Here is a 27,608-nt window from a genome sequence, read left to right as displayed (position 1 = left end):
TATTATTACGTTTAAACATAAAGTCAATTTGCAGCGCAATAAAGATTTAGAAAATAAAAGGAAGTGAAAATACTACAAGAAGGCATCAACCCTAATGTAGAAGATCAAAAGTATCTTTGAGTTCTAACTAGCACAATGGAGAAAATCAACATTATTAAAATACAAACCAACTCCCATGAGCTACATAATGAAACTAGGCATTGGACATTACCAAAACATTGTGGAATGCAATAATTTATAATCTTTGTGAGACTAAGAGGGTTGAATAGGAAAGCCACATTCTACTACAGTGCCCTACATACACCCAAACTAGAACTCAATTTTGAAATATTTGTTACAATACTGACCATCTTAGCCTCCTAATTCATCAAAACTATGATAATCTTAGAACGCTTGTCTTACTACTTTTTGAGCATGGAAATAAATACTCTAAAGGAGTAAGTAATATTTAGTTTTTTTAAGGTATGATAAATCAATTATGATTTGAATGGACATAAATCATCATGATTAAAATTATTTTTTGTAAAATATTTTTTTATTAATAAAATTTAACTTAAAATTAATAATTATGACGATGATGATGATTATTGTCCACTGAGACCAAATTGGTTTGTTAGACCTTAAGAAAGTAAGGGATTACTTGAAACTTTTTAGAATTTTATTTATGTTCTTGAAAAAAATTAAGAGAAGTGTTCCAATATCACCATAGTTTCATTGAGTTAAAAGGTTAGGAAGGTTGGTAACATGACACATATTTTTTTTTTTGGTAAGCTTGGTAGGACTCTCCGATTTTCATGTTTACATGTCCATTATTCACCTCTCTATATGGGGGGAGGGTGTTAGCACAATATCTTATCCCAAGACTTCTGGTTCAGTGAGACTTCATTTCCACGACCACTACCACTTGAGCTACCCCAGACGGACCATGTGACACATATTTTGAAATTGGAATCTAATCTTAATATATGAAAGACATTCTAGGAGAAAGTGGTTTTTATCTTCCGCCCTGCCAGTGTCATAAAGGTAACAAACCCTTTCATCCCAATGATTTCCAAGAATTGACCAATGCCTAGTTTTATTATGGAGTTCATTAGAATAAGTTCTTATTTTATCAAGATTAATTTTATTTTTTACACTCTTTAGAACAAAGATATACTTTTGATTCTCTAAAGTCAGGCTGATAACCTCCTTATAATATCATAATTTTCTTTCCCCCTCCAATTTTCTATCGCACCATTTTCTAATTAAAGTTTGATGCGATACTATTTTTAAGTCTATCCTTACTTTGCAAAATGACCCCTTCCTTTATTATCTAAGGGTTGAGCCAAGACTCAAACCGTCACACCACCCCCTCTTGATTCGAAGGATGGTGTTAGTCAGACTTTAAAGCATGTTTAAGAAGTCTCTTGTCTTCCATGTTATTTAACTTGTTCTTTTACATTGTGTACTTGTCATAGTTGTGCTCTTAATTTGGGAAATGATTTCTTATATGTGGAGGATAGGATTGTAACATCCCTCAATATACTTCGTACAAAATACATAGAGTTAGAAAATTTTACCAGTTTTACTAGCATGTAATTTTCCCAATGACTTATCCCATAATACTTAACTAATAATCAAATGATATAGTCATGATCCTTAAGGAAATTAACCCCAGAAAAGGAATAGTAAATCACATAAATTAATAACCATTAATACAACTTGTTAACATAATGCTTTACTGCAACTTTGCATCATTGACATTGTTCATTTAATTAGGCTTGTTAATAACACATTGAATGATATAAGTTTCAACATCATGCAAGGTAGCAATATCATCAAGTTAAACAAACACATAAATGGACACTGATACACCCTTGAAACCCCAAAGAGAAAAACCAACAAACATTTATTTTATTAAACATTTCGTGAGGGAGTTCACCCCTCACTTGATGGCAACAATGGATTCTTTTTTCAACTATTTTTCACGTCACTGAGTGGCCGCTACATCCACTCGAAGGGATATACCCATCGGCTTATCTAGTCGGGCCTAACCCTAAGGGGGGCAAGGAGATTTGACCCCGTGACCTCTCAATTGGCAAGGTACTTAGCAACGTGAACTCGACCAATTGAGCTATCTCTTAGGGCTTCAACAAGGGATTCTATCCCTTGTCCATTGTTGAATTTTTATAAAAGGAGCATAATATTTAATTCAAGCATTATTAACTAGAAGCAATTACCTTAAACAAGATGTCATTTTTCTCAACCACATTACCTAACAGTTGTTCGTGTACAATGTCTTCATGGCATGGTTGTTTCATGCTGTAAGTTACCTCTTATAAACTACGTTGATGATCTTTCACTCTACATGTAGCATTAGTTATGTATAATGGCCTCATTATTTTCCATAGTATTAGTTAAAATCTATCTTTCGATTGTTGGAAAAGAGTTTAGTCTAGAAATGCTACATTTTTTTGTGAAGGACATGATTGTTTTCTACAACACTATCATCAATAAACCCTAACATCATGAATATCAAAACCCAAAAAATATGACCTTTTTGATTGCATATTCAATCTTTACTGGTTCACATTTCTATGTCAGAATCATTAATAATCTTCTATGCATTATACCTCTTTCCAAGAAAACACGTTCTTGCACATATAAAAGTAAAAGTCATCTCCATAACTAATCTCTTACTTTTACATGCATAACCATAACTATTTAATACATACAATACCTTAAGTTTATATGCAAAACTATATTTTTAATGCATTTAATCCAAATGAGAAGATATGGAAATATATTTGCAAAACCATGGTATTGTTTTCTGGTCATTCTTCTTGTTTCAAAACCATGTGTAACATTCTACTTTTTTCTTCTACTACAAAACCAATCTTATTATTACCATTGCAATAAAATACAAGTAATACTTTTATCTTTATTCCCAAAATATAATACAAGTGCACACATTTATAAGTGCGTGTCTATTTTTCCCATATTTCACGTGTGTATAAATTATAAAAACATACTTATTCATCCTCTATTTCACATGCATTAAATAAATCCTTAAAAATTATAAAAGCATGTCTTTTCGTTCATAGTTCACATGCATACATACAATTATAAAAGCCTGATTATTTATGGTTGAAAATACAAAGTCCCATGCATTAATAAAACCATATTTATATTATTTCTATGAATACAAAATTAGACGCATTAACCATTGCAAGTCAGGGCTATTTTAATATCACAACTGCATTGGCCATTGTTAGAGGTTAATGATTATTCAAATTATTGTTGCATTAACTTATTTGGAAATGTATTTACCATTGTGAAACCACATTTTCATATATATATATATAGATTTCCAAAAGTTCTCTTTTGGACGACCATTTTTGTGTGTGTGTGTTGAATCGTGTAAGGAATTCTATATTACTCTTAGTTGCTCTAATTGCATGTATAATTTAATAATAGGAATCAAGTAATTGTTGTTTTCTCCTATTTGTTTTATTTTAATTAACTTCAATTTCATATAAGGCACCACCCAATTTACATGGTTCCATAATCATTGAAAACAAACAAACTTAATCAATTTACTCTATTTCTATGCATTTTGCATATAGATCACCTAGAATAAATTGGTCATATAGAATAACATACAGCGAAGTACAGTTTGCAAAAATGAACAAGATTGATTCAGAGGGGATTTGCACTTGATAATGGTAGATTTAAAACCAAAAACATCGATCTCCTCATGAATCTGCCAACATAAAATCCATGATAGAGTGAGTTGGTAATGGAACGTAATCTTTGCTTGGGCTTATAGGTGCATGCTTTCATGTTAATGGTGACACAATTCTTGTTATTTGTTGGAACTGCATCGATGACATCTTGGACCATCCTGAAATCACTCATACTTGTCTTCTTATATATGGGTGAAAGCATGAAGATGGGTTACACTTTTGGGCCAAATGTGGAGATTAAATTTCAAGTTTTCCTCTTTTATCGAATTTCTCCATCAAAATTCATATAAGAAATGTAAATTTTGATTCCGAATAAAAATACAATATGTGGAGAATTATGTTTTTGTCCTAATGATATTTTTTGCAAAAAAAATTAGTGTCGTATAACTTTTCAATTTTCCATTAAATGCAATATATGCCCTTGCAAATTTTTGGAAAACTTAAGAGGTATGTGTGTATTCATGTAGCATAATTGAGTCTAAAATGTGTAATTTAATATGTATATATATATGAGCATGATGTACACAAAGACAACTAAGTTTTTCGTATTAATTTCTTTTTTTATGCAAAATTATATTTTTAACTATTTTTTGAAGTTGGCGAAGTAATATCTCAATTGCATTTTGGAGACACACATGTTCACATAAGATTTTTTTCAACTCTTTAAATAAATTGAAAAACCAAGAGTACCCTTTTGAAGAGGACTCATAAATGAAGATAGTGGTATTTTTTTAAATTTTTTTGTTTTGTATATTTTATGTTATTGATTTTTTATTCAACGCTAAACTGTCCAAAAACAAATTCAAGTGTTATGTTTAAAAGAAATTAGATGCAAAATATCATATGAATTCCAAAGTGTCAAATGCATATGACATTGGATAGGAGATTCTTTCACGAATCCAACATGATAAGCTCCTCCACTTAAGGACAAATTCGACCCTAAATCCAATAGGGTATGAAATGGGGTTGCAAAGAAATCTGGATAAAAGAGGCTGACACTGTAATTTTTAGGACTTCAAGGGCTCGATCAAGTGCTTTAAACACTTGACCATTCAAAATTCAAATTGCTCAATCAAGCGTTAAAGTAACCCTCAATTGAGCAACATATGTGATTAACCAATGACTCGATTGAGCCATTAAAAATTCTAACCCGCCAACGCTTTTACCAACTTTTATTAATGGTATTAATGGTAAACCAAATGACTTAGGGGCTTGATCAAGTCGTTAACTTGGGTTAGGAAATGGCTCGATCAAGAGTTTGCTTAAACGCTCGATCAAACTATTTTTAAGCGCTTCAACAATTCGATCGAGCACTTAAAAATTGCTCGATCAAGCGCTTAAAATTGCTCAATCGAGCATCCATTTTTTAGCAAAACGCGCCCTCATTTCACCAAAAACTATAACCCAACTCCATGCTTTGACCCCTACTGTAATTGCATGTGCATTCTTAGGCTTTGCAAAAATCTTCCTTAGTTTTTGAGACCAATTGCTAAAGAATTCCATAGAATTCTTCTCCCAATTTTTGCGTCGTTAACATTTGCAAGAAATTAAGAGTTTCACGAATGAATGGATCATCTAGAATTTCGTAGAACGAAAACTATTTATTCATGTTCGCACTAAATTGTAGCCGTGCAAATACCTGCCAAGCCAATTCTCGAGACTTTGGTAAAAGTAGATATTATTTATCCTCTCCCAACAACGAATTGTTGGCCCCATCTTGTATTTTGTGAATTTAATGCATTTTTTGGTCATGGATCCAATGGTTGCAAAAATGTTCCAAGCGAATTCTTGGGAGTAGTCTACCTAGGCGGAGGAATGGGCCGGTTTCCGTCACCGCCCGGAAAAACCTCCGGCTCCGGCCGCCGGAAATTCCTCCGCCCAGCTCCGCCACCCTCAGCGAGCTCCGCCCAGCGCCGCCGCGAACTCCGCCCAGTTCGATTTCGTGAACTTCCAGATACTAACAAACATGGATGCGTGGCGCAATGGTAGCGCGTCTGAATCCAGATCACAAGGTTACCTGTTCGATTCACATCAGGTTCAATGTTGTGAGTTCGTTTATTTTTGGAATTCTCAGCTATAGTTGTGCGTGTAACTGTTTAGCAGAGACAGATCTCAGTGTAGTCCCTTGTATTATCTTCTGCTCTTCCAAGAATCATAACCTCCGTGCACAATACGTCGCAGTGTCCACGTTTGTTTTGCTTGTGATAATCACATTCGGTGCCGATAGACAAGTTATCTTTTGTAAATCAATTTAGTGATGAAGAATTGTGTTATGATTATCATATTGTTGCTTGCAGTCCCGTTGGGCGAGGCTCCTCGGATTATCAGTTTCAAGCCATTCTCTCTCAATAGCGATTCTCAGGTTAAAGCTACTCCTGCACGTAATCAATTGGTGCAGGAAACGAGACCTGCGAAGGGATTCCTTGAGCCGAAAGAATCTTTTGGGAGAAGAGCAAATTACTAAATGGTAAAATTGATTTACAAAAGATAACTTGTCTATCGGCACCGAATGTGATTATCACAAGCAAAACAAACGTGGACACTGCGACGTATTGTGCACGGAGGTTATGATTCTTGGAAGAGCAGAAGATAATACAAGGTACTACACTGAGATCTGTCTTTGCGAAACAGTTACACGCACAACTATCGCTGAGAATTCCAAAAATAAACGAACTCACAACATTGAACCTGATGTGAATCGAACAGGTAACCAAAAATAAACGAATTCACAACATTGAACCTGATGTGAATCGAACAGGTAACCTTGTGATCTGAATCAGGGAACCTTGTGATCTGGATTCAGACGCACTACCATTGCGCCACGCATCCATGTTGGTTAGTATCTGGAAGTTCACGAAATCGAACTGGGCGGAGTTCGCGGCGGCGCTGAGCGGAGCTCGCTGAAGGTGGCGGAGCTGGGCGGAGGAATTTCCGGCAGCCGAAGCCGGAGGTTTTTCCGAGCGGTGACGGAAACCAACCCATTCCTCCGGCTAGGTAGACTACTCCGAATTCTTGGGCATCAACCATTTTAGAACAGGTCTTTATATTAATCATTAATATTTCGATCACAGGCGTGGCATTTGGCGAGTGTTGTGCAACGTCACATCACAAAAACGGGCGGGCCCCTAAACAACGCGGCCCGACACATCATAACACAGTTCAACGCGCAAATTACGGACTTGTGGTTTCCAGGTCACGGTGTGTCCGAGAAGATCCAAAGCCACAACTACCCCTTGCTTTTGTTTTCTACCATCGCAAAGAGTCTCGTGCTTCAAACTTCCCATCGCTCTGCCTGCGCATCATCTGCTTCATTGTTACTATTACTCCTGCTTCAAACTTCCTTTCGATCTGCCTGCCCGCGCATCATCTGGTTGCTTATTATCATTACTTAATGGCACACAACACAACCGCCTCTACTTCTGCATCTAATTCATCCGCGCCCAAGTACTTCCATATATTTATAAATCACCGCGGCTGCGACGTCAAGAAAACCTTCGCCGCACATCTCTACCGGCGCCTTACTTCCCACGGATTGCGAGTGTTTCTTGACCGGCCAGAGTTAGAGGCTGGAAAAAGAATTATTTCTCAAATCGAGGAGGCTATTCAAGTGGCCTCTGTCCAGATTGCTATTTTCTCAGAAAACTATGCGAATTCGAAATGGTGTCTGGATGAGCTTCGGCTCATGGTAGACTCAGAGAAGCGCGGGGCTAACATTCTACCTGTATTTTACAATATTAAACCTTCCGATCTCCGGTGGGCGGACGCAGCTCAAGATGGACCGTACGCTCGAGCCCTGCTCAAACATGAAGAAAAGGGTCGATACGACTCCCTAAGAATTCAAGGCTGGAGAGAGGCTCTTTCTCGTGTTGCAGATATAAGCGGCTTTGAATTGGAGGCGTGTAATGGGTAAATATCTTCGACACTCTTACAATTCCTGTCTTCGTTTTTCTTTCATGGATTGATAGCCACATGACAAATTAGGCAGGTTACTGTTTGTAATTTTACCCTCTGAATATGCCATATTCAGGGACGAGGCTGATCTCTTGGATAAGGTCGTGCAAAAGGCATTGAAAAAGGTTCCAAAACCAGAGTTGCATGTGGCCAGATATGCAACTGGTTTGGGAGAAAAAATTGAAGATTTTGAAAAGACCGTCTTATCACAGCGGGAGGAGCAGCCGGTGGAGGCCATGGTTGTGGGGATTGCAGGTGTAGGTGGAATTGGCAAAACGACGATGTAGATGATGCCGATCAATTGGATGCATTTTTGCCAATTAAGGGCGTCCTTCATTCCATGACAAGCATGTCCTTCGTAGCGCAGGAATAGGAAAGTCATCAATTTATCACCTAAAGGGCCTCAATCGTTCACATTCCCAAGAGCTTTTCTGCTCCTATGCCTTCTTTGAGCCACATCCACTACCAGGGTTTGAAAACCTTGTCGAAAGGTTTGTAAAAAGCTGCGACGGTTTGCCTTTATCGCTAAAAGTTTTCGGTGCTCTTTTATGTGGGCAAGATCAGCCTTATTGGGAAGAAAAATTGAAGGAACTTCATAGATTGCCTGATAAGATCCTGGCAAGCCTTAAAATTAGTTATAATTCATTGAATCAAAAGGAACAGCAAATATTTTTAGATATTGCTTGTTTTGGCATAGGAGAAGAGAGGGATAAGTGGGTAACAATATGGGGCGGATTGGCGGGGCTTCAAACTCTAGAAGACAGATGTCTTGTAGAGGTAAAGGAGGAGACTCTGTGGGTGGTGTCAGGGTTTATACATGAAAAAGTGAAGAGGATGAGAATGCATGATCACCTGCGCGACATGGGAAGACATATTGCTGAGGAAGAAATCTCAATGCCCCGTCGTCTTTGGCGCTCGGTTGAGGAGGTCCATGATCTGTTCGAGGAGCAGTCATTATCATCTGTAAGTCATTAATCATCTAAGACTTCATACCCATGTCCACAACTTTCAAGTTCTTTTTATTCAAATAAATAAATAATAATTATGCCAGGTACTATGTCGTAATACTGTCTTTTAACGAACGAACAGGTAATACCAGATGTACGTGGAATTAGGATGCCTACCCAGTGGAGAGCCTATCATCAACCAATAACAAAAGAGGAGGCATTATTACGCACAAAATCAGAGATACTGCTGAACAAAATTTCAAGTGAGCCGGCGATCAAAATGAGAACATTGCAACTTCTTGAAAGTGAAGGGGAATTTGTGGAAGGCATAATAAGAAGGGTGCGGTCACCAAATCTCGTATGGCTCCGCTGGAATAAGTGTCCCTGCTCTTCGCTGCCTACCTGGATTCCAATGGACCACTTAAAAGTTTTAGAAGTGCAAGGGACGAAACTGAAAAAATTATGGCGTCGTGATTCTCAGGTAAGTAAATGTAGATGAACATACAGTAATAGTAGATGAATCATGAGAGTAATTGTGTATCTTTTGTTTTCTCATGTTATGATTAAAACGTCAAACATTGCAGGCACCTCTACAGTTGCGCGAGTTGTATGTTGATGGTCCACTTTTAGAGTTTCCAAAGTCAATAGGGAAGCTGACACACCTCGAAAAGATTGTCCTCAGGGAAAATGATCCTCCAGAGCCGGCAGCAGATCTATCAACGTTACCAGAAGAATTCTTTCATCTCCGCACCTTGAAATATCTAGAGCTACATGGGCGCTTCAGGATTCTTCCGAAGGAATTTGGAAATTTAACAAATCTCCAAAGCATCGTTCTCTCTGACTGCTACATGATGGAGAAGCTTCCAGATTCCTTCACGGATTTAACAAATCTCCAAGTCCTCCTGCTGTCTAACTGTGACAGTTTGAAGCGGCTTCCAAAATCCTTGGGAGATCTAACAAAGCTCCAACGAATCACCCTTGACAAGTGCCAAAGTTTGGAGGTACTTCCACATTCGTTTGTGAATCTGACAAATCTCCAAGACCTCCGTCTGTCGGGCTGCTACAGATTGAAGCGGCTTCCAAAATCCTTGGGAGATCTAACAAATCTCCAACGAATATCCCTCCACGGGTGCGGGAGTTTGGAGCTTCTTCCAAATTCGTTTGCGAATCTGGCAAATCTCCAAGACCTCTATCTGTGGGGCTGCAACAGATTGAAGCGGTTTCCTAACTCCTTGGGGGATTTAACAAATCTCCAAAGAATCATCCTCGAGAACTGCGAAGGTTTGGAGGCACTTCCAGAATCTTTTGGGTGTTTGACAAATCTGTTATGCATTGAACTCACTGGCTGCAAAAGATTGAAGAAGCTTCCAGATTTCTTCACAGGTTTAACGAGCCTTCAACACCTCAAGCTGTCTGGCTCCGACAGATTGAAGCGTCTTCCAAAATCCTTGGGGTGTTTAACAAATCTCCAGGATATTATTCTATCCAATTGCAAGAGTTTGAAAAAACTTCCAAATTCCTTGGGGGATTTAACAAATCTCCAAGAAATCAGACTGGACAAGTGCGAAAGTTTGGAGGTACTTCCAGATTCCTTTGGGAATTTAAAGAATCTTCAAAGGACCACCCTGCAAGATTCCGGCTTGAAGACGCTTCCAGATTCCTTTCAGCATTTAACGAATCTTGTGTCAATCAAGCTGGGAGCATGTAGAAGTTTGAAGATGCTTCCAAATAATTTATTTGGGAATTTAACAAATCTCAAAACAGTAGGTCTGTCCGGTTGCGAAAGTTTGGAAAAGCTTCCACATTTCTTGGGAAATTTGACAGAACTCCGATCCATTGAGTTGAATGGCTGCAAAAGTTTGAAGAAGCTTCCGAAATCGTTGGGGGAGATAACAAATCTCCGATACATTAATCTGTCTGGATGCAAAAGTTTGAAGAAGCTTCCGAAATCGCTGGGGAATCTATCGCAGCTGAGATTTCTGGGTTTGAGTAGGTGTTCGATTGCACTACCTGGAAACATCACCACGCTTCAATTCTTAGACTTATCAGGATGTGTCCAAATGGCAACATTGCCCGCCCAAGTGGAACATCAGAAGTCCTTGGAATTGTTGAATCTGGTGGGTACAAACTTAAAAGAGTTCAATGCGCAGACTGCATGCCTAAGCAATTTGAAATATCTGTTCTTAGGAAGTCCTTTGTTGAAAGAGCTGCCACCTTCGTTCGGATGCCTATTGAGTTTGAAGGAACTGCTGCTCCATGGATGCCAGGAATTGAAACGCCTGCCCGATTCATTTGCACTGTTGACTCAGTTGAGAACGTTGGAGATATCAAAATGTGGAATACAAGAGTTACCAGATCTCATGGAGATGAACAATCTCCTGACGTTAAGAGTACGCGATTGTCCGCTGCGGGAACTGCCATTTAAGGAGGAGTCTGCCCCAAGGAGAAAGAGAAAGCGAAGAGCAACGGAGAAAGGCCTGATTGGGCTGAGGGTGTTAGAGTTGTACTGCACAGAAGTAAGAGAGGTATCCTTTCCTGAAGGTGTGTGCATCAACCTTCAAACCCTCCGCATCATGTGTTGTAATGATTTGGTAAAGGTCGGTTCATTGCCAGCAACAGTAAAGTATCTGATTTTGAGGGGTTGCGGTGCGTTGGGAAAAGTAGAAGGGCTTAGTGGGTTGGCAGAACCTTGGGAGGTAGACCTGCGAGGGTGTTGTAATATAGAAATGGGGGAGGTGCCACATTTCGGGAATACCACGCGTTTATTCATCCCAACTGACACTTACAACCCCCAGCAGGAGGAGGAGGTGGAGGAGAAGGAGATGGCAGCTTTGCAGGAGGGTGTCCTGCCGTATCGTTGTAACGCTTTAGTTGTTTGCGGTGGAGTGTAAATATGAAAGGTATCTTAGTTGTGTTATATATTTATGAATTTTAAATAACTAGCATTTGCACCTAATGTTGCAAAGAAAACGCCGTAAGGCAAGCCAATAGAAAATGAACTAGTAGCTTGATGTGTCTTGTAAAATCAACAACATTATAATGTTTCAAAAATGATATATTTACAATGTTCAAGATCATTTAGTCAACATTTATTACCATGAAAAATAACAATATAAAGGCCTAGAAAATAGGCTTTTGATCACCCTATGAGTACACAAATAATAATGTTGAAGGTACATTTGAGATAATTTCACAAAATGGCTACTGAAGATGCAATATCCACTTGCAAAAATTAAATTAACCTGAATAAGCATAGAGGAAGAGTGGGTTATGTAGATGGAAAAATTAAGAAGAAGCCCAAGATCATAAAATGAAGGAGAAATAAACTTCAAATAACAATGTTAAATTGACCCTGATTTTCTGAATACAACCATGACCATGAACAACAATGGTGTGATACACTCCATTCCTAGATCTCAACTATAATATTCTATACAGAACGTTTGTGCCCATTTTCACTGAAGAAAAAACCATTACATATAATAAGGTGACAATAAGACAAAGATATGATAGATATGAAATGGAAAATAACCAATAATTGGCGAAAAGACTAAAATAGCTATGATACTAAATTTGACAAATAAACTTCTAATTATAATAACAGTTCAATGAATGGAAAAGTAGCTCTACAAAATCTAGAAATAGATGTTGACTTATGAACTTCCATTTAATAAAAATATCCTATTTACGTTAAGAACTTGTAAAAGTACGAAATCAAGTTGTAGGTGGAAATTACATGCATTGCTTCCCCCTCCTTATCACTAGATTTTGGGCCTTTCATTGGTCCTTCTTCACCAAAAATCTTTCCCTCATCCATAGCAATTTTCTGATTTGTTTCTTTCTTTGTTCTCACATTAGCCTTTGCTAATAGATACAAAACAACTATTGGCATTTTTACTGTAGAATTTTTTTTTGGAGGTGTTGTAGGATGAGGATACTCAAATAATGAGGGTGTGGCGTGTGAAAGAACCTTAAATTTTGGCTAAAGAACCTTTGTGCCCATTTTCGTTGAAGAAAAAACCATTACATATAATAAGGCGGCAATAAGACAAAGATATCATAGATATGAAATGGGAAATAAGCAATAGGTTGTGACAAGACTTAAATAGCTATGATATGAAATTTGACAAATAACCTTCTAACTATAATAACAGGTCAATTAAAGTTAAAGAATCTCTACAACAGGTAGAAAGAGATGTTGACTTGTGAACAACCATTTAATAAAAAATTACCATTTATGTTAAGAACTTGTAAAAATATGGAATCAAGTTGCAGTGGAAATTACCTGCTTTGCTGCCCCTCCTTATCAGTAGATTTTGGGCCACTTTTTTTGGATTTTTACCCCGACAAACTTCATGTCCATTTGAATCTGTTCAAAAAATGCAAAAATACAGAAGATGATCTAAACATGGTACTATCATTTAATATTCGGTGTGCACCTTGCATTTAATTTCAGTCTCCTTTTATAGTATGGGTATTAACCTATTTGTGATAACATAGTTTCTTGAGCTCTCCCAACCATGTTTTAAATTTATTTCTTTTGTTTCCAAGCACGCATCTTGCTACCTGAGTTGTCTCATCTTCATGGGATTTCCCAACTGTTTATTGAAAAAAGTACGCATGGCACAAAATTCTGGAGCAACTTTAAGAAGATATTTCATAACAGTAACATTATTACTTCAAAACGAATGTCTGTCAGTAGTTAGTGGCTCCTGAGATTTATTATATTTGACATGAAATACATCTACGATGTACAATAAGAATTCAAAAGGCTAGAATACCAACACTATTTGAGCCCTATTATGACCAGCGTTTGCAACAAATCTTTAGGGCACCTTGTAAAAGTAACAAAATTTGATCTCTATTATAGTAAGATTAGAGGATTAATTTCCTTGATAATTTCATTGGTCTTAGCTGAGAACCATGGATGAATTCCAATCTAAAATCAGGATTTGAAGTGATAAGCACAAAAAGATGAAATTTTAAATGTTGACGATTTAGAAAACTGCAAATCGAGTTGGATAAACATATATTCTATATAATGAAAGCGATTTAACAACGGTAGTTCCCTTTTAGCATATTATATATAACACTTATATTTCATCTTCAGTAGTTCCTTTTTAGCACATTATATATAACACCTACATTTCATCTTTGTCATATCCTCGTCGGTCCTGGGTCAGTGGTCATTTAATACAACACTTCAAGTATAACGATAAGTATTCTCTTACATTGAGAATGTCTGAAGATCGTTTGAGACGAAATGGTAATGGATCTCGCAATTATCAAAACATTCCTTTTTCTCCATCTTGGAATGATCATGAAAAGAAGTGGATGGAAATGGAGGCCACGACCCCTCTTTTCCATTGTTCATAATCTGCATAAATGGAAAGGAAATCGCCACAAATAAGAACCAGATATGAGATAAATAAAAAAAACACTATCTCTTGTGGACTAAGACGTGTACCCACGTCACAAGTTGCCTCAAAATCAATCACAATGAAGTACTGAAAATCTTGGAGTTGAAGTTCCTGGGCATTACCTTGAGGATGCAGTTTGAAAGGTAGTTGCAGTTCCGGGGCATTTCCTTGAGGTTGCAGTTTAAAAGGTACATTCTGAAGACTGCTTCCTGGTGGCACCATGTAGTCCCAATTCCTTTGACTAATAAGTCCCTGCTTCAATGTATGTGTTGGGTACGTATGAAAACTGAAAGCTTGTGGAAAGTACACAAGGGCATCTGGTACACTCATAGACATTGCCTTTATATAACCTTCATTGAAAGGTAGTACATATCCATGGGGATTTAGTACACTGTCAAAATCTGGTATGCCACATGAAAACAAATCTTTCTCACTCTTTATTGCTATGCAAACTCCAACAGTGCCATAAAAGTTAAAACCTGCAATTCTATTTGGTGACCACATTATAGGAACCTCGTGGTTCCTTATAATTTGTTTTGCATTATCATGGAGAAAAAGTTAGAACACATCAGCCAGAAAAACAATTATTTAATACTGTATATTCCTAAGTCTAACCTAGTGACCTATCATATCTTTATGTTTAGGCTTGTAGATGGGAGTTTGGGTATCACATCCTTTTGATTTTTGTTAGTCTGCTTCTGTGGGCTGTTTTGCATTCTCAACTTTGGATTTTGAAGGTGTTTTTTTGGCAATTCTGGCTTTCCTCAAAGTGGTACTCGGTCTGGCAATTAGAGAACTTTGGGCTTGTCTCTTACTCAAGCCTGGAAGACTTTGACTTATCCTTTTATATTTGTTTGCTGAAGGGATTCCTTTTGGATGTTTGCCATGTATACTCCATTAGGGCAATTCTGGGAGCTTTGGGATATGGATTACCAGGAAGTTCCGTAAATGCACAAAGTTCTGTGAAGGCATGAAGACTTTATTAATAGCAATAGGACATCTATATTCTTGGTAACATCTAAGGCCCATGAAAAATGAGCACCAATGAATTAGAATAAAATGGCTATTAGATAAAAATAAAAACAATACAACGCCAGAATCTCACAAAAGAAATAATAAAAATAATTTGACTCTTGCAATACTTGCCAACTTTTGTTTGCCATTTTGACTGTAAATGAAGATTATAGAAGTGCCCAGAACCACTTATGTTGCATGCTTCAAGACATCCTAAATTAAAACCTAGGTTAACAAAGAAAATCCTCCATAGGTTGCATACATATGATAAGTCAGTGCTCCAAGTACTCTGGATGTAACAAATTTAAGGATGTTCAATTTGAACTGGTGATTTTTGGCAAATTTTTAAAGTCGTGAGTGATCTAATTATAAATTACAATTTACTTGCATCAAAGCAAAGCAAACAAATTAAACAAAACTGAAAACCTGCAGCATTGTACATTGGATGCAAAGAGGTACACCTTAAAAATCAAATAACTACAAAGCTTTAAACAATCTATAGTAAAATGGCATGCATCTTAAGCTCCACTAGCCAGAGCTAGCCACAGACTTGACAATCCATAGATTCAACCTACTATTGCAGAAGAGCTCAAATGCTATTATCTGTTGTTATCTACGAAGAGATATCTACAAATCAAGCGTGTACTTTCATCTCTATAGCAATATTAAGATTTGAAATAATTGAAGATAATGTACATGTGATGTTGAACTCTGCAAGAGACGACCAGATAAGAGAAAAACGCTTAATAAAGTGAGATGTGAAGACTATACAGAGTTTGCTTTGCTTCTCTGCCAAGCAAGTTGCCATCTACATGAAAGATGTCTTGCAATATCAGAGAACATGTTTAGACGGTTTAGACACGGAATATATACAGTGTAACTGGATATACTTTTAGATCCCTTATAGATTGGAGTTAAAGGGGAGATAAATTCTTCGTAAAACTGTGATTGCTTTAGTCCTCGTGTAGATGTTCAGGGATTTCCGTGGATGCTAATAAAATTTCATTTCAGATAAATGTCCACCTTACCACCCATCACCTTTCAAGTAAAGAAGGCATGGATCCAATCAGCTTAATTGACATGACAAAGTTGTAATAGAGTTATAAACCTATTTCCAGTCACCAATTCCTTTAAGGGCAAATAACGTCTTTAGCAGAAACACTCCTCGACTCTTGATATGGATACTAGGATTCATCTTTGTCATATCCTCGTCGGTCCTGGGTCAGTGGTCATTCAATACACTTCTTCAAGTATAACGATAAGTATTCTCTTACATTGAGAATGTCTGAAGATTGTTTGAGACGAAACGGTAATGGATCTTGCAATTATCAAAACATTCCTTTTTCTCCATCTTGGAATGATCATGAAAAGAAGTGGATGGAAATGGAGGGCGCGACCCCTCTTTTCCATTGTTCATAATCTGCATAAATGGAAAGGAAATCGCCACAAATAAGAACCAGATATGAGATAAATAAAAAAAACACTATCTCTTGTGGACTAAGACGTGTGCCCACGTCACAAGTTGCCTCAAAATCAATCACAACGAAGTACTGAAAATCTTGGAGTTGAAGTTCCTAGGCATTCCCTTGAGGATGCAGTTTGAAAGGTAGTTGCAGTTCCGGGGCATTCCCTTGAGGTTGCAGTTTAAAAGGTACATTCTGAACACTGCTTCCTGGTGGCACCATGTAGTCCCAAGTCCTTTGACTAATAAGTCCCTGCTTCAATGTATGTGTTGGGTACGTATGAAAACTGAAAGCTTGTGGAAAGTACACAGGGGCATCTGGTACACTCATAGACATTGCCTTTATATAACCTTCATTGAAAGGTAGTACATATCCATGGGGATTTAGTACACTGTCAAAATCTGGTATGCCACATGATAACAAATCTCTCTCACTCTTTATTGCTATGCAAACTCCAACAGTGCCATAAAAGTTAAAACCTGCAATTCTATTTGGTGACCACATTATAGGAACCTCGTGGTTCCTTATAATTTGTTCTGCATTATCATGTAGAAAAAGTTAGAACACATCAGCCAGAAAAACAATTATTTAATACTGTATATTCCTAAGTCTAACCTAGTGACCTATCATATCTTTATGTTTAGGCTTGTAGATGGGAGTTTGGGTATCACATCCTTTTGATTTTTGTTAGTCTGCTTCTGTGGGTTGTTTTACATTCTCAACTTTGGATTTTGAAGGTGTTTTTTGGGCAATTCTGGCTTTCCTCAGAGTGGTACTCGGTCTGGCAATTAGAGAAATTTGGGCTTGTCTCTTACTCAAGCCTGGAAGACTTTGACTTATCCTTTTATATTTGTTTGCTCAAGGGATTCCTTTTGGATGTTTGCCATGTATACTCCATTAGGGAAATTCTGGGAGCTTCGGGATATGGATTACCAGGAAGTTCCGTAAATGCACAAAGTTTTGTGAAGGCATGAAGACTTCATTAACAGCAATAGGACATCTATATTCTTGGTAACATCTAAGGCCCATGAAAAATGAGCACCAATGAATTAGAATAAAATGGCTATTAGATAAAAATAAAAACAATACAACCCAGAATCTCACAAAAGAAATAATAAAAAGAATTTGACTCTTGCAATACTTGCCAACTTCTGTTTGCCATTTTGACTGTAAATGAAGATTATCTTCTGTTTGCCATTTTGATTGTAAATGAAGATTATAGAAATGCTCAGAACCACTTATGTTGCATGCTTCAAGACATCCTAAATTAAAACCTAGATTAACAAAGAAAATCCTCCATAAGCTGCATACATATGATAAGTCAGTGCTCCAAGTACTCTGGATGTAACAAATTTAAGGATGTTCAATTTGAACTGGTGATTTTTGGCAAATTTTTAAAGTCGTGAGTGATCTAATTATAAATTACAATTTACTTGCATCAAAGCAAAGGAAATAAATTAAACAAAACTGAAAACCTGTAGCATTGTACATTGGATGCAAAGAGGTACACCTTAAAAATCAAATAACTACAAAGCTTTAAATAGTCTACAGTAAAACGGCATGCATCTTAAGCTCCGTTTTTTTCACAGATTCCAACCCGTTCACCCTCCATCCTCTACAACTTTCATCATAGCACTCTGCTACTTTCCTCATATAACATGAAACAGAGAAACTACGAGACAACACACGTAACACACATAACATATATAACACACATACGACATATAACATGAAACAAAGAAATAACGAGACAACAGAACACAATGGAAGCGCTTCCAGAACACACGAACACACACAAAAACCAGAACAGAGACAGAGAAGCCGAAGGAGAATAAGCAGAGCTGTATGTAGGTTCACGGACGTCTATATGCCCGTCGCATCTCTTCTCAATCTACTCTCATTTCCAGCAACCCTACTACTTTCTTTCTTAAAAGTTCCAAAAGATCTCCAATCTTCCCATCTCAATCTAGCACCCTATGCTATTTTTCCATAGACGGACAACCTGTAATAATACAATAAATATTCAAATTACACCGTGAAGAAATTAAATGAAAAAACATTAAAATTATTCAAATTACACCTCTAGGAAATTAAATAAAAAAACATCGACATAGGAAATGATATCCATCGTCCAGTAAATTTAATTCAGTTTAATTAACTTAATTCATATTAATATAAGTAATTAATTAAAGTGAGAAATCTAAAAATTTCAGAATAAACCATACAATTATAGAAAAAAATTGATCTATCGTCATACCATACCATATATGTTAGCACCAAGGGAGCAGAAATGGAAAAGAAAGAAATGCAAATATTAGATTAAATGACAGCACAACTCGCTTCCTCCATTACATCAAACAGCATTCGAGAAGAAAAAAAGCATTCCCTTACCCCACCAAATTATATTGTAAAGAATTTAGTCAAAATAACTCCTCTGCTTCGGAAATCGCTTCTTAATGCCTTCCATATTTTCTCAATTCTTCCGCTCTGATTTCACAGTGGATATCTGACATGAATTCCTCCTCCACACATGGCATTTTCTTACATTTCCCGTGGAAAATTCAAAACCCCAGCCAGCTTCTTCACCATGGGAGGAAGCAAAGAGAGGTAGAATCGAACCACCAGACCAGTTAGCGAGGCCACCACACAATTAAATCCGGAAGCCGGGAGGCCATCCAGAGGCTTCATTGGAAAATCTCATCAGAAATTCGCCCTCAACATCGCTGTCTAGTACAAATTTAACACATAAAATACTTCTTTCATGGTTACCCTCTTTTATCAGAGACAGGACAGGGAAGCTGCGCTTCTCACCTTTCATTCATCGTTGCCCTCTTTCTCACCTCGAAGGATGAAACGTGTGAAATCGAGAAGCCCTGTAATGGTCCTGCCACAAAAATCCCAAGTGAAGCTGCAGCCACAAATCGGTATAAAATGCAATCCGCCGCAGCAGCCCCTCCTCCAATTTAAGCCAATCGAACGGTTACATAGATGTAGGTTCCAGAGCTTACTGGAGACGAACAGGAGGATACAGGCAAAGACGTGCGAGGGATTAAGAAATGTAAAGGTTAAGAGATACACAAATATGCTTTTACCGACACAGAGATATGATATCGCCCTAAACTGTGAGATATGGCGATTCTGTTGCCAACTGTGAGATATGGCAATTTGCATGCTTGCCAGATACCATATGCCATGCGCGGCCAAATTCCAGATGCTATGCGCGGGGAGGGGGAGGGATAATGAATCGAACCCCTCTAATCAAACTGCTAATATCAATTCCATCGTCTAACAACGAAATCAAGGGAGCAGGAAGGTACAGAGTGGCACTGGAGGGGAGTTCTTCACAGAGGAACGCCTTACGGCGTAAAAATAAATAAATGAGAAGCAATTACATTGAAATAATAAATGATAAGCAATTACATTGAAATAATAAATGAGAAGCAATTACATTGAAATAATGACAGACAGCGGTGGTCTTCTAAATTAAAATATTGACGATAAAGAAGGTATATTGGAAGCTCACAAATTATATAAATAAAGATATTCATCACTTTTTAATAAAAAGTATACCTTTTGTTAATGCAACTTTATGCCTATTTTTCTTTTCACATTCAAAATTGTGAATTAGAGAAGGAATTAGACACCATACAAAAGGACATTGGACAATATTTTCATAATACTTCTCATCATGCGCTATGATTATTCATTGGATGTGTGGTCATGACAACAATGAGTTGTATACTTAATGGTTTAGCTTCATATTACTTCATTTAATTGAATATACAGGTGGTGAACTTAAGCATGGATAGGGAGTTATTACTTGCATTGTTCCTAAGATGACACTATTAAGTATGGTGTACTCTATGAATTTTTCACTTTACACTCTTTATGCCTACACACTTTTATATGTGGGTGTAGGGAGTATTTATAATACATTGACCATATATGATCTTCTTATGGATGACAATATACTCCTTCCTTTCACTCTTCCTTGTGACAAATCATTTGTGTTAGTATCTTTTCATTTTGAGTCATCCTTTTTACCTTAGGAGCATGGACAAGGCCTAACCACCTAATGTCTAATACTTTTTGACAAGGTCCCTTTTGCCTTTGTACCCTTTATCATGATCCTTGGTCATAGGTTTGGCCTTATTTGGGTTCCTATATTGCGGAAACTTCCAAGTTACTTGTTTAATCACTGGGCTTCAACCCCTTTATTTGGTAATGGTTGGGAACTACACATTTCCTTAGAATTCTTGGGTATGTGTTATATTATTTGAGCGACTAACCCCATGTGATGTACGTTGATATGGGAGAAAGGAAGGGAAACTTGGACCTCTTTGTTTGGGGGTTCTAGGGCATAGGACCCAACAAAAATTTATTGGTATGTTTAAGCCCTATTTTTTGGTGTTTTTTTATCCCATGGTTTTCTAATTTTCATTAAGGAATTAAGGTTTAATCTAATCTGCGACATTGGATTAAAGATTTTGGATGTTATAAAATCCTATATATTGTATTGTAAATGATGAAGAAACATAGAGGTAATACTCTAAACATTTTGTTGGTTTTCCTGGTTATGGGTTTCTAGAGTAAATCTCTGAGTATTATGTGTAATTGTTAGTTTTTACTTTTTTATTCATAAAGAATATGTGTATGCATTGCTTACTGTAAATGTTTAAAACTTACAATAACACTTCCTCTATTGTGTGTTTCCCATACTATGCAAACTTCTTTGCGTTGTGGGCTCATAAATAGCACCACAACGCTTTTTAGCTATACAAAGACAACAAAAAAATGTCATCTCATAAGTCATTTCGGTTTCCGAAGAAATGGCATAAGAAAGCTAAACTATTAGATTTATATAATAAGGCATTGATCAAAATACTTAAATCCAAATAAATGAGGATATATGGATCAATTTACTTTAATTTTGCAGTTATTAACTACCTCTCTTGTTTGCATGAGGATATGCAAAATATCTAGTGTAAGGGAAATGTTGGGCCCCTATTCTTACATGATTTCAAAGGTCATTTTCCCATTATTTATCATTCATCATTACCTTCATTACCATATATTTGTCCATTCTCATCCCCATCCATTGTCTATATGAGCATTAATATGGCTAATTTTCATCATTTGATGGTTACTCATTATTGGAAACACTGAGAGGGGGGTGAATCAGTATTTCTTTTCAATTGTTACATTTACTAATTAGATCACTTATATTTAGAACACAAAATGAACAATTAGAATAAATGCTTTTATTAATTTATTTTTCACAATAACTCAAGTACAATGTATATAGGGCTCCAACCCTAGATGAAGACACCAATCTTCAATCTCCCAGGCTCTAGCCTATTGCCAAGCACCAACTTGGACTTTTGTGAGGCTCCGACCTCTAGGGCACCAACCCTATCTTCTCAAGGCACTAACCTTGCGTTTAGAGGCTCTAACCCCTAGGGCACCAACCCTTCTCTGGTACAGACTCCGACCTAGTTTCTTGAGGACACGGATCCTCTAGGGTTCCAACCTTATCCTCCATGGCACCAACCTTGTCTTTTCGAGGCTCCAACCTCTTGGGATCCAACCCTTAGCTTCACTTCGCCAAGATATGTTTAGTTGTACTTCATGGCTCCCAAGGTCGTCTTCACTGAGCCTTGTCAATCTTCAACAATACCTTAACTTTAGTCTCCACGTAACATCATCAATGATAACCTTGTTCTTCACATGAAGGTGTCACCATTGCTCTTCATGCTACCCGAACAAAACTTCTTCAGGGTTACCTCATGACGGCTTCAATGTATCATCATCTCCAAGGGTGCCTTCAAGCTCAGCTAAAGCTTCTTAACAAGATGTCTTCAATAGGCCAAGGTTATAAGTTTAAGAATATTCAATATGCTCCAAAGAGATGCTCCTTTAAGAGTATTTCAAGCTTGTTTAAACCCAAGGTCTGCTCCACTACAGTTCCTCAACCAGGCTCTTCAAATTTGACCACAAGATTGGCCAATCATCTTCTCTTAAGATCACTCCATAGGGCTTTCAATCAAGTACCTACAATAGACTGCCCCAAGAACCTCTCTTGCACAAAACCAAATGTGCTTTCAAATCCACACTCAGGTCACCAGTCCACAAAGAGATTACTGTGGGTTTTCAATGTTACCAGAGATGCTCCAAATATGCTTCAAGAAGCCTTCAATTCCGCTTCAATAAATGTTCAACAAAGTTGTTTAAAAACTTGTTTCATCTTTGACCAAAGGAATGTTCCCAAATCTCTGTATTGCTCCACAAAATGGGTTTGATCCTCCCCAAGTTCAGGTTTGGATTTGCCATCACAAAAATTTGTCCACTGTAGATAAGTGGCAGTCTACACAGCACATATCTGAGTCTCTTGTAGAATATCCTGAGCCTTCCATAGACACTTGAGCTTTTATATACTAATCCAAGGTCTTACAAGTCTGTTGTTCATACCTTCTTTAGGTTCAAGCTTCACAATGACACTGTCCACAGGGAACTGTCTGAAGTGTAGTCCTCTTGCCACAGAGTTGAGGTGATGACAGTTTAGTAAAATTGAGCTGTAATAAGAGACTTGTCCAACTATAATACTATGATTCTCTTTCCAATCTGAGCCATCACAGATATTCTTACCACACTTGATAGTGGACAAAATGCGATAAAAACAGTGTTTGAAGGCATCGATCAGTGAACAATAACATTTTTGAACTTTCTTCTATTATTAATTACAAAAAAAACTAAGTAAAATCTTGCAGATTCTCTTATAGACTGATTGACAACGATGAATTAATTGAAAAGTATTAAAGATTAATTTCCTCTAAAACCATTGGTAGACAAAAATCGGTGCTAGAAGAATTCTACAACATATTTCTAGAAATCATACCCATTTGCAGTCTAATCGTCAACCACGATTGTTTGATCACTTTAATAATTAGATCAGAGAAATGGAAAGAAGATGTGCTTTTATTTGTAAATCTTTTATTAACATCAAAGTAATGTTCTAAAGGTGTATTTGATATTGAATGATTAAGTATATGGTCATAATCCATCGAATGATTTCTACACCAACTGAATTAGAAATGGCACCGCTATAGAAACAAAGTATACTGATTTGAGTGGAGTCGAATGCCAAGTATCACACCAAATAAGGATTGGGTACTAAGTTGGCCTATAAATCCACTAACACATAATGGAAAAGTTAAAATGTTAGCAAGTTAGCGAAATAACCTCGACCACCCAAAATGTATGAAAGAGGAAGCTTGCCCATTTGTAAAATCAAGATTTGCAACCTACCCCAGTGTTTGCACATTCTGCTCAAGATGATTATTTGAATTATGAACAATTTCTCAAAGACATGGAAGCACATAAAAATGATATGATGAATTTGTATTGTGACCGGTTAAAATAGGTTTTATACAAAAATATTTGAGCACACACTATCAGATAGGATTCTCGATAGAACACTCAATTATTTATTTGATTAAATTAGATTTTTATAGATAGTATTGAATCTGGATTTGAAATCTGAGGAAGCTCTTTTAGCTTATATGTAAAAGCTCTGTAAGTGTGAGCATAGAGTGCTATTATTTGCGCTTTTTAGAGCGCTGTAATTGTCTGGTTTTTCATATTAATATTTAAGTCTATTAGGCCACTTAGTCTAAAGGTTGTTCTTTCAAAAGGCTTGATCGTGTAAGGACCATAATGTAAGTCTCTTGGAAGAGACGTTTTGTGGAAATGATATGCTAGGAAGAGACGTTTTGTAGCAATCATTTGCTAGAAAGAAGTTTTCAATTTTTCATTTGCTATCAATTTCTGAAACTTGCAAGTTTTTGAAGACTTTTTCATTCATCTAATAAATTGTATATTAGGGTTTAATCCATGAGGGGTAGACCAATTGGTTTTTGTGGGGTTTAGTCCTAACCAGGTTATAGGTTCAAATCTTATGAGGCGGGTTTGAGAATGGGAGCCACCTTTGGGAGAATTAAATTATCACAACTCAAGCAAGCTTCGCATAATCATGGTGATAGCATTCCACTGAAGGGAAGATCATTTTCCCATCTAACATTCAGATGGACCCTGGAAATGCTACTGCAACTAAATAAATAAATTACAAAAAATAGAACATATCAAATATTCATCACATTTTCATATCCTAGAAAATCACATAGAATATATCCAATGAATAGGCAAATGAAGGTCAAAATATTATTCACCCATTTGGATGATGTCTATGAAGATAAAATAAAATAGTAGGAAGATAAAAGACAATGGATCAATGAAAGGGTGGGAAGATAAAAGAGAATGGACCAATGAAAGGGTCAATCCATTACTTAAAGTATTATAATATATTTGACTATCTAGATATTGCTTTGGAAGTTTACACTAATCTTAAGTTTCTTGATTTAGTTGATATTCGAGTAAGTAATTTGGTGATTTAGTTGATATTCTAGTAATTCTTTTGGTTGGCCATCTTTAAAAAAATAAATTTGATTGACAATTTGAAAGAAGGATTTGAATTAAAAATTAATTGAAAATTTGAAATAAAGATTTGAATGCGCATATTTTTAGACAATTGCAAAAACATTGATTGAATCACATAATCTCAATGCCCAACATGCTCTTTCCATTTGCAAATTGGAAAATAAAATATGGATTGTGCAAAAAGAAACATTTTCCTGTTATAGCTCAAACATATATGAAAGCAAATAATATATGAAAAATGCATGTACGTGCGCTCAAACATATACTGAATCAAATAATATATGAAAAATACAAGTATGTGGGAAACAATGCTGATTGGAAAAGCAAGCATATGAAAATTCCTAATTCATTCAACCAAATGTATGAAAAACATTGAAGACACTGAAGACAAACATAAACATCTCAAAAGCTCATCAGTTAGTAGGAAACGATGAATTAATTGGAAATTATGAAAAGATGGCTTAAAAAATTTCTACAGTAATGGTAAACGATGAATTAATTGGAAATTATGAAAAGATGGCTAAAAGAATTTCCTCAGAAATCGCTAGAAAAAAAATACATGTGGGAAGCAATGCTAATTGGAAAAGCATGTGAATTTCCTAATCCATTCAACCAAATGTATGAAAAACATTTAGACACTAAAGACATAAACATAAACATCTCAAAAGCTCATAAGTTAAAGGAAAACGATGAATTAATTGGAAATTATGAAAAGATGGCTAAAAAAATTTCCTTGGAAATGGGAAACGATGGATTAATTGGAAATTATGACAAGATGGCTAAAAATTTTTCCTCCAAAATGGGAAACGATGAATTAATTGAAAATGATGAAAAGATGGCTACAAGAATTTCCCTGGAAATTGCAACATGTTCTTAACTATTATTCTCACTTGTAGTTTGTTTATTAATCAAGAATCATAGATCACCTTAGAAATCCGATCAGGAAAATGAAATGGAAAAACATAAGATAGATATGATGGAATTTTGTAGTGTTTTTTATTGAAGTTAAATTGTACAAATACATAGAGTAGACACCATAAAATAAGATTTCCAATAAGATTCTCAATTATCTTTTCATAGAAAGATTATAAAAATAGTTTACAATTCGAAAAAAAAAACTCGTAAAGCTTATAAATACTTGCAAATTCTGCTTTGTAACACATCCTTTCTCGAGCGTGGGCATAGAGTGCTATTTGTTTGTGTTTCTTAGATATCTAATAAAGTTTGTTTTTTTGTTGATATCGAAACAACCTGTTAAGCGCCCAATCTAGGCATTGTTATTCTAAAAGACCTTAATCATCAAAGGTCAATATTGTGAAGCCCCCTCGGTGAAGAAGAATTGTTGAGCCTTTCGTTCACTAGTATCTACATCTGATCTTTCTCCTTTCTCCACACATTCAAGAGAGTTTGACAAAAAGAGGCACAATCAAGAGAGTTGACACGTTTAGAAAGATCCAGAGATAAGGAACTCGGATGCTCCGCACCAAATATTAGAGAAATGTTTATTTCTAAATGTAATAAGAATGAGATAAACACCTCAAAATGACATAGCTTGTGTTCCACCATCAAGTCCATATCGTTGAATTAGTAAGTTTTTGAATTTTAATATTGGTTTATATTTATAATATTTAACAATTCGCTTGAAACCAAATGTAACTGATTACTCAATTATTATTTATGTTTTTACATATTTAAAAAAGGTACAATTTCACAAAATTGAATTTAATATTCAAAAAGAAAAAACTGTTTCGCAGAATCAAATTTAATACTCAATTAAAACGTATGAAAAATTGGTCCACTCGATGTGATGAAATAGTAAAATGAAAAAGTATTAATACCAAAGTCACCAAGTGAAAAGTATTGGTTTGTGCTAGCAGGAAGGACTAACAAGGGGTGTTAAGTTTTGTGACCATACCAAAGATTCGAACTGCTGAATTTGACCACTCAGTGCACTCTAAAAGAGTAGTGTCTCCCAGACTCGCAAGTTCTTCTAAGCACACTACCAAAGATTCGAACTGCTGAATTTGACCACTCAGTGCACTCTAAAAGAGTAGTGTCTCCCAGACTCGCAAGTTCTTCTAAGCACACCCAAGGTTGCAAATCGTACTCTCAGCATATCACAATGATTTAAAAATCTTTTGTATATTTCCTCAAACATAAAGAATATTCTGGTCTTAAAATGCTTGACTCTTAAATACCAAAACTTTGAAATTGATCAAAAGAGTTCTTTTACAGATTCATAAGATGGGAGACTCGGAAGGCATGGAATATGGAAACTCTTATATACCAAAACTTTGAAATTGATCAAAAGAAGTCTTTCACAGATTCACAAGATGGGAGACTTGGAAGACATGGAATATGGAAATAATTTATATTAAATAAAATTAAAAATAATTAGTTCCACATTTATTAGTGATTTTATTTATAAAAATAATTTATATTAAATAAAATTAAAAATAATTAGTTTCACAATATATGATAATATATTTACCTGCATGTTCAGGATATGCTCTCAAAATGGGTAGTAATTTGTTTGTACAAATAATCTTGTCCAACTTTACCCAATTTGTGCTTGCTTATTGCAGTTGATAAAAA

General features: G+C 36.2%; 2 protein-coding genes across 2 annotated transcripts; both read left to right on the top strand.

Annotated features, from left to right (window-relative positions):
* Positions 1-6,952: 6,952 nt before the first annotated feature.
* On the top strand, positions 6,953-8,091 carry LOC149216775 (toll/interleukin-1 receptor-like protein). The gene is made up of 2 exons (XM_089392845.1): positions 6,953-7,631; positions 7,753-8,091. The coding sequence occupies exons 1-2, from the start codon at positions 7,117-7,119 to the stop codon at positions 7,961-7,963; spliced, it is 726 nt and encodes a 241-aa protein (XP_089248971.1). The 5' UTR covers positions 6,953-7,116; the 3' UTR covers positions 7,964-8,091.
* LOC149216774 (uncharacterized) lies at positions 8,040-11,532 on the top strand. The gene is made up of 3 exons (XM_089392844.1): positions 8,040-8,639; positions 8,766-9,104; positions 9,208-11,532. The coding sequence occupies exons 1-3, from the start codon at positions 8,511-8,513 to the stop codon at positions 11,512-11,514; spliced, it is 2,775 nt and encodes a 924-aa protein (XP_089248970.1). The 5' UTR covers positions 8,040-8,510; the 3' UTR covers positions 11,515-11,532.
* The last annotated feature ends 16,076 nt before the right edge of the window (positions 11,533-27,608 follow it).

The sequence above is a fragment of the Pinus tabuliformis genome, chromosome 1_1, assembly GCF_031772625.1.
Source record: "Pinus tabuliformis cultivar Carrire ecotype Pingquan chromosome 1_1, CPIR1, whole genome shotgun sequence".
Classification (NCBI taxonomy): domain Eukaryota; kingdom Viridiplantae; phylum Streptophyta; class Pinopsida; order Pinales; family Pinaceae; genus Pinus; species Pinus tabuliformis.
Note: the sequence above shows the minus strand (reverse complement) of the source record. Positions and strands in the feature narration are given on the sequence as shown.